Source organism: Mycetomoellerius zeteki, unplaced genomic scaffold (assembly GCF_001594055.1).
Source record: "Mycetomoellerius zeteki isolate Tzet28-1 unplaced genomic scaffold, Tzet1.0 scaffold113, whole genome shotgun sequence".
Taxonomy (NCBI): Eukaryota; Metazoa; Arthropoda; class Insecta; order Hymenoptera; family Formicidae; genus Mycetomoellerius; species Mycetomoellerius zeteki.
Window position 1 is genome coordinate 1,576,048 of NW_017256051.1, and position 8,184 is coordinate 1,584,231.

The 8,184-nt window shown below is 32.6% G+C and overlaps 1 protein-coding gene across 6 annotated transcripts in view; it reads right to left on the reverse strand.

Annotated features, from left to right (window-relative positions):
* Positions 1-762: 762 nt before the first annotated feature.
* Positions 763-8,184, reverse strand: part of LOC108727799 (putative aminopeptidase W07G4.4) — a 28,687-nt gene continuing 21,265 nt past the window's right edge. For 5 of the 6 annotated variants that reach the window (XM_018456054.1, XM_018456070.1, XM_018456048.1 and 2 more), the window contains exons 5-9: positions 6,713-6,854; positions 4,903-5,249; positions 3,512-3,790; positions 2,777-3,016; positions 763-1,386 (exon numbers count right to left, since the gene is read on the reverse strand). In XM_018456054.1, coding sequence (XP_018311556.1) covers positions 952-1,386; positions 2,777-3,016; positions 3,512-3,790; positions 4,903-5,249; positions 6,713-6,854 — 1,443 coding nt within the window. In that variant the 3' untranslated portion in view covers positions 763-951. Of the gene's footprint in view, positions 1,387-2,434; positions 2,674-2,776; positions 3,017-3,511; positions 3,791-4,902; positions 5,250-6,712; positions 6,855-8,184 lie in introns of those variants that run through there. The other variant, XM_018456081.1, reaches the window with a different exon arrangement.

An 8,184-nucleotide genomic window follows, 5' to 3' on the forward strand; every position in this document is an offset into this window, starting at 1 on the left:
CACGCAATATGATAAAACATGATTTAAAAAAACACACACATATGCTTTAATATATGCTTCTTGAAATTATTTTATATTTATGTTCTCCAACTCTCCCCCCCTAACTGTAGTACAATTAATTTAACATAAATTTACTGTAATTGATAATGTGAATATACACAATTATTTTGATATTGATTGTTCAATATATTATCATCAAATAATATGATTAGATGATTCGTATTCAGAATAGTCGATAATAAAATCAAAACATAAAAATTAGGAATCGTTTTTAATCGTTCATGCGCTATTATTAAATTAAAATTCATCGTAATACACAAAAATAATATCAAGCAATTACATATAATTATGTAACTCTAATTTGAAAAATGATTAACATTAAAGGTACTGTAAAATATATTTCTATTCAAGAATCGATAAAAAAAATTATGAAAATTAGTGTAAATGTTAAATTAATTTATATGTTTATTAATATATAAATATATTTCATAATATATTATATAACACATTACGTTTTAAAATGTAACCATACTTTGATAACAGAGATTACCGTAAGATGTACCAACTGAAGGTACATCATTTATCCCTGCGATTTCAGATGTACCAAATATACATGAGAACTTATTGACTGCAGATATTTTATATACATTTACCCGATCATTACCCGATTATTCGGTATATAATTGCAATTTTAAAACTACTTTATATTTTTTCAATTAAACAAAATGGTCTCTGCAAAGAAAAATGGGAAAGTGATTTTTATGCGCAATATATTTTTTATTCTCACAAATGTATACATTGTGTCCAATAAACATAGAACTATAAAGTAAATTGAATAAAACAGTAGTAAAAACAGACTTCAATCGATGGCAAGATTAACGATCTTCGCCATACAAGAATGGTCCTCATAAATCTTCATATCACATGAATATCTCGTAACTTGACGTATTGTCAGACACGCGGATTCAATTCGTTTCTTTGGACATTTGGTTGACACATTGCTCCCTGGTACATCGTTTCTGAATTAGGTTGACATAGCGACGCAGGTTGGGCAGGTGGATAGGATTGCGCTTGACGCTCACAGGACTTCGTATTTGAATAAGTGGGACATCCGGTGATCGGTGGACAAGGGGTACCATGGGGATCACAGGAAACTTTGCAGGGTGGGCAAGGCGATATACAGATGGGCTTGCAGTCGAGTTCGCAAACGTATTGCATTTCGTAAGGAAGATCATTTCGCAGTGTCAGACATTTTCCTTGGATCAGATAGCAATAGGACATAGCTAAAACGGGATTGCCGCTGTACAGGATGCAATGAGGTTGAGGTAGATGTCCGTATAAATCGATGTGCGTATACTTTAAAGGGGTACAGCTACAAACTCCATGCTGTAATCAATACGAAATTGGTCAGGAAGAGAAAGAGAGGAAATGAGAGAGGGAGGGGAGAGACAATCAGAGGGAGAGAGAGAGGGGGAGGGAGAGAGAGGGGGAGAGAGAGAGAGAGAATAAATGAATTTTTAAACGTCATTGTAATGAAAAAGCTTCTTAATCCACAATTAATGTCTGCTCACGATGCCTGTATTAACTCGATCATCTAAAGAATTCATTGTACATACTTAATCGAGGCGAATGAAGTGAATAATGGATAATCTTGATTGATAGATACAAAATAATTGAAAATTCAAAAAATTTGAAAATATCTGCAAATAATTCATCATGTATTTATTCGCTACATGATTTAAGAGAATGACTATTAATTATTAAATTAGAATCAAATTAATAACTATGATTTTACCTATACCATATAGCCATTATTCATTATTCATATTTAATATCACAATATTACAAGAAGTAAGAATTAAAAACAGGCCATAGGAATCAACACGCAAGTTGTTAGTACTGCGGAGTTATTCAATGAAGGTTTAATCTAGAACGTTTCGACCCTCTGTTTGAGTGATCTTCAGCTAATATTCGGAATTAAAATTACAAGAAGTTTTAAATTATACAAAGAAAGGGATTATTATAAATAAATCTGGAGACACGGTAGTGGCTCGGCGTTAAGACAAGTGAAGCGTCATGGCGCGAGACATAGTGCTCCTTTATGCGAGCCGGCGAGTTGCGGCAAATTTGGAGTAACAAATTTACCCTTTATTGATAAAATATGATATAATAAAAAATAAATTTATCTTTACTTTAATATTTTATATTAAAAAGATATCTAAAAATTTGCACACACAGTTTCTAAAATTTTGCCGTCTTAGATAAATGCTTATTGGCAAATCCGCTACTTTACCTACATAGTGACTCTAATGTAGTTTATTGTGTTTCAAGTAAATCCATGTTGTACAGCTCATGGGAACTCTGAGGTTCAAGGATTTATAGGAGATTTATAGGAGATGATTAATTATTATTTGCATTTCTGGTTAATCCAAAGTTCTTTGCACCAGTCATGAATATTAATTGCTTCAGGTATACAGCATAAGGATGTGTATGATACATAAAATATCGCAGTTTGTATCAGCATTATGGATTGTTGGTCTCAATTTTATCAAAAAGAAACATTTTGGCTAATGTTAAAATTGGTGATGCGGTTGGTTGTGCGGGAGGATCACCGGCACTGCCGGCTATGTCCAGATGACAATATTTTAATGGCTTCTCTGATTCATTACCATGCTAAAAGTCAAATTATTAAACAACATTATAATATCTAGAAATACGTTAAATTTAAATAAAAATTTAAACTTAAATAGTACGAGTACAATAATAAGCATAACACCTTGTCTAATCCGGAAGCCTTAATTAGAAAAGCAGCTGGTCCCTGATGACCTCGCGGAACTTTGGAACTAAGTTTATTTAGTGCTTGAAGAATATCATCACCTTCCGCACGCCCTTGATGGGTAAGAAAGTCCTCTCTACGTATTCGCGATATTTCGAATGGATCGCCAACAGCTTCGCCGGAAGCTTGAAGTTTTTCTGCATTACTAGCTAGTCGTGCCACAGCATTATCCATAGCAATCTATAGCAATGAATATAAATGTAAGTTCTGCATTTTCGAAAATATGAATACATGATAAAATGGATCTTTTATCGGAGAATCTTTTACCAACAAAGTATCCTCAGAGGATGAATTATAGCTAACGTCTACAAGCAATTTTGATAACAAAATCATATCATATGTCACGCTCGGCATTCAATATAACACGTAGGGAAACTGCACGTTGCATCTAAATCGTTTCAATATAACACAGGAAAACCGCATGCCGTATTTAGATCGTTTATAACCCTGTCCAATTATGCTTTCGTCAATGAATCAACAAACAACTGTCTATATACATTTCTGCCATTTTGTTATTGTTACGCGGCATATAGCACATATAGAGATTATTCGTTCTTTTCATTTAAGATAATGTTCGTCATCCGAGTAATAGGAATTCGAATAGCTACATGTGTTATCTTATTCGCTAAAATGCAATTAAAAGTATAACCAAAAATATGACTTTACAGTACTTACGGAATATCCTAAGCCTGCAGTTAATACTGCATGGCCTGTTAACGTAGCTATTGTGAAGAGATGCGGATTCACAGAACATAGGGCCATTTCTTTGAGATAATAGAGAGCATCGGCCATAGCCATTCTACCCTCGGCGTCCGTGTTGCCCACGCGTACCCTCGCACCGGATTTTGCCGTGATTACCTCATCAGCGACGTAAGAGTTCTCGCCTATGCTATTTCTTACAACGCACAAAGCGACGACGACCTTTACTGTTGTTGGTTGCAATAAATTTACTACCTACGATATATAACAGATCTTACTTAGACACATGAAATAATTTGTGTACAATTAAATTAAAAAACGCATTATTTGTTTAATTTTAATTTTAACTCTTGATTTAGCAAAAATAAATATGTAAAAAATCATAATTCCTGATCTTTTACACAACGGTGATTAGTTCAAAATTTTTATCTCGATCATAAGTGCATATAATAATAGGCTCGGTGTGCTGTATATACAGGGTAAGCCATTTTAATCAATATACGCGAATATCTCGTCAGATAAGGAAGATAGCGAAAAATGTTTCAGACCAAAGTTGTATGAAGCTTTAAGGAGAACATTAGATGGTGTCATTAGTTTGACCTTGAATAGTTGCTTGAAGGTCATGCGAAGGTTACCTTCAATTTCTTAAATGGAAACTCTTATTTTTCATTGCATATTCTTGTAGCTTATCTTGAGAGCTTTCTAAAACATATATAAGATGTACAATTTCCAATGGCCTTGATTTTGATAAATGTTATTCATTTCATGGTCCTAAACAACATTTAAAAGGTTTTAGCTGTCGGTGAGACATCTTGGATAATGCTAAATGCCGGAGATACTGTAACTTGATATTGATGAAAAAATATTTTATTATAGTGTTTTGGAAAGCTTTTAAGGCAAGTTACAAGAATATCCAATGAAAAATAGGGGTGTCTATTTAAGAAATTGAAGGTAACTTTTTTACGTGACCTTCAAGCAACTATTTAAGGTCAAACTAATGACACCACCTTATGTCCCCCTCAAAACCATACAACTTTGGTTTAAAACGCTTGGTTTTTTCGCTATCTTGCTTACCTGACGAGATAATTGCGTGTATTGATTAAAATGGCCTACCCTGTATATATATATATATATATTAGAGAGAGAGAGAGAGAGAGAAGGAAAATCCGCATTGAGATCATTAATATACTATACTGTAATATTATAAGAAATAGAATTACGATTCGCATATGATGATCATTCAAGAATCTACTAGCTTGTATAGCCAAGCAGAAAGCTAATTAAAACGACATATTATTAATAGAAGCGAGGTGAAACGTGATCGTTTCAGTATGACGTATAATGCTCGACGATATATTACACGGCACCTGCATGAATCCGGCACAAGCGGCCGCGCCACATTTGTCCCTCGACATGCCAGCCATGATGCCCTGGCACTTGATGTCGGCGCCACCGGTATCATAAGTGACACCTTTCCCCACGATCAAGATCGTCTCCAAGACGCAAGCGGGCGGCTCATAAGTCAAAAATATAATTCTACCGGCGTGACGCGGTATTACTGAGGCAGCACGATTTACACAAGCGAATAGTGGATATTCCTGAAGTAGTGTATCCTGATCGGATATCACTTGCATCGTGACATTCGATCCGCAAAACAGCTCCGCCAGGTATTCCTCCACTCTCAAGGGAGCCATTCTTTCGGGATCTGCACCACCTAGTTTAACACAAAATAAAAGCGCCACTGACTATTAATAGGATATGAATAGATATAGATTAAATAAATACGTGTAAATTAATTGATAGATTTCGTTTTTTATAATTTTTTTATAATTAAATAATTGGATACAAGATATTCTTTTTTTATTTCTCGATTATATTTTACTATATCTTATATAAAATTCATTCGATAAAGACAAAAATTTGCGATATGTTCTTGTAATTGCTATTTTTATTTTAATAATGCAATTTTTTATAAAAATTAATTATTTATCTTTTGCATTTAAGTTTTATTTATTAATAATTTATTTTAATCAGTCCAAACTCGTGCATGCATGCACACACATGCATACACACAATTCTCAGTTGTGAATAAGCTTTGCATTTGTTCGTTTAATATATTGAAATATAAAACTGAAATATTAAATTGAATAGATTGAACTCTTCCCTTTTATATAAAGATCATGTTTCAGCCAATTATTTTCAAACAAATATGATATTTTTCATCAGCATTTATTTCCACCATTTGATAAGCTTAGTGTAAGATTATGTTACTTAATTATTTGCATCTTTTTTTTATTATCCTTGTTTGATTGAGGTGTATAATGAATAAATTTTAATACTCATAAAACACTGTCGATATTGCAATTATATTGTACTTTATTATTGTAATGTTTAGTTGAAATTAATATATCTTGGAATAAATCATAAAAAATACGTTATAAATCTCAAGTTGCTAATTGCAAATATCTTTTCTATTTATATTGATTAGTTATACTGAAAAATGTGCGCTTACTATTTATCTTTCGCTCTGGCACATGCAAATAATTCAGTCTCAACTGAGCTTGCGGCAATGGCTAGGTCATCAAAATTTACTTTACAAAATTGCATTATCCACTTTTCTCATTTTGCTCTACGAGCAAGCGAATAGTATACGTTCTATCCAAGCTAGCTAAGCAGAAATGGAAGTTTATGTATAAAAGCCATATACTTAATAAAGCATATAAATGCTAAGACGATAAAGGATAAATCCTTGAAACGCTAATGGTAAATATTGTAGAAATGCCAATTGTTGTTAACTGCCACAGGGAATGAGCTCCATACTTTCTTTCTACGTTGTTCACGAAACGTAACATTAAAAATGAACAACACTTAAACTCTCTAAATCGCTGGCTACTTAAACTTTAAATTCGATAATTCCCGAGGGCTATTCCAACTGAACTTGAACACCGGAACGGATTGTGCTCGATTAACCGGGATCCAAAAGACCTTTCTCGGACAAGTAGGGAGCCGCGGGCGATTTTCCCCACCAAAGCTTATTTCTTCCGCGAAAAGAGAAAACTGCGACGGAAGTTCTCTTCCTCTCTCTTCTCTTCTTCTCTCACACAGATAGGAAAACCTGCTTTGCTCACTCGATAAACTACCACGAGTCGTGTACGCTTGGGATAGAACAGGACTTACCGATGTCCCTTGCGACGTATCTGCCACTCTCGAGCGCTGAGGCGAGTTTCACGATACCCTGAAGCTTCTTACTGCAAATCGAACTCCACACTCCGAGTTGACACGCTTTGTAGCATCGACCTATCTCACGCACTTCCAAAGGCTATGAAAATATAAAATCGTTGATCGAAGATTATAAATTTTTAATATTTTTACGACAAACAAATAAGAAAAATAAGTAAAATTTTATCCTTTTAATAAAATTTATTTTTGCTGAAATAGTATTCTATAATATTATTTCTATTTTAAATCTGTTATATCAAATCATATACCATTTATTTTTTTTACATAATAAGACCTAATAAAAAAAGAGAAGTTTATTCATCTGCACAAAAAATGTTGATGCACGAAAAATATGATAATCTTCTTATTGAATGAGAACTTCATAGATGATAGAACTGGAGCTTATTATAACTTTTATGAACTCACATATAAATCAATTGAAAGATTTTTTAGTTGATTTATATATCCGGCAGACTAACTTTAATTTTCTTTGCTTTAAAAATGCCAATATTCTGAGATATATATATATATAGGTAGGATATATATACCTATATATATCTCTCTCAGAATATCGGCATTATATACAATATACAGGTTATATCTGAAATAACATACACTAATCATACAGTACTATCACGCAAAAAATTATTTTGCTGCTCCAGCTAGAATTATAGCTGTTTTTTGTATCTGATAGAAAATTATGTATCATACGCATAGAATTTATGGCACAAATCTAAATTCTATCTCTGTCACCTATATGATTAGACATGATATGTAATACATATCCAATATCGTAGTACTTGCTAGAAATTTATCTATTTTAGCTATTTTTCGTACTTACAAGGGAACCTCTCGAGGTGTCAAATTCTGATTTTAATGAAACTTTGTGAACTTGTAGCTTACATAAAGAGATGAATTTAGAAAATATCAGTTGTTGCTAGAAAACTGTTTGAAAGGGTGAAATCACCCCTTACGTGTACAGCGGTTTTCAGCTTTTTCCGTTATATCTCGAAAACTATTTGAGATATAAAAACATGTTTTATACAAAAGTTTTACAACAAAATTAGCTATATTCAATCGCGTTTTTAGAATAATTATTTACCAATTCTTTTTCAAAATTTTCGAAAAAAAATTGTTAAATATTTATTCTAAAAAAATATCATTGACGTGAATAAATAGAGGTAATTTTATTGTAAAACTTTTGTATAAAACATTTTTTTATATCTCGAATAGTTTTCGAGATATAACGGGGTAAGCAGAAAATCGCTTCACACATGAGGCCTGATTTCACTCTTCAAACTCCATGTTGGCAACAATTTTCAGAACTTTTTAAAAAAATTATTATTTTAAAAAATATTTATGATAGATAGATGTAATTTTATTATAAAGCTACTTGTAAGTAAATGTCTATCCCAAGAAAATGATAAAAT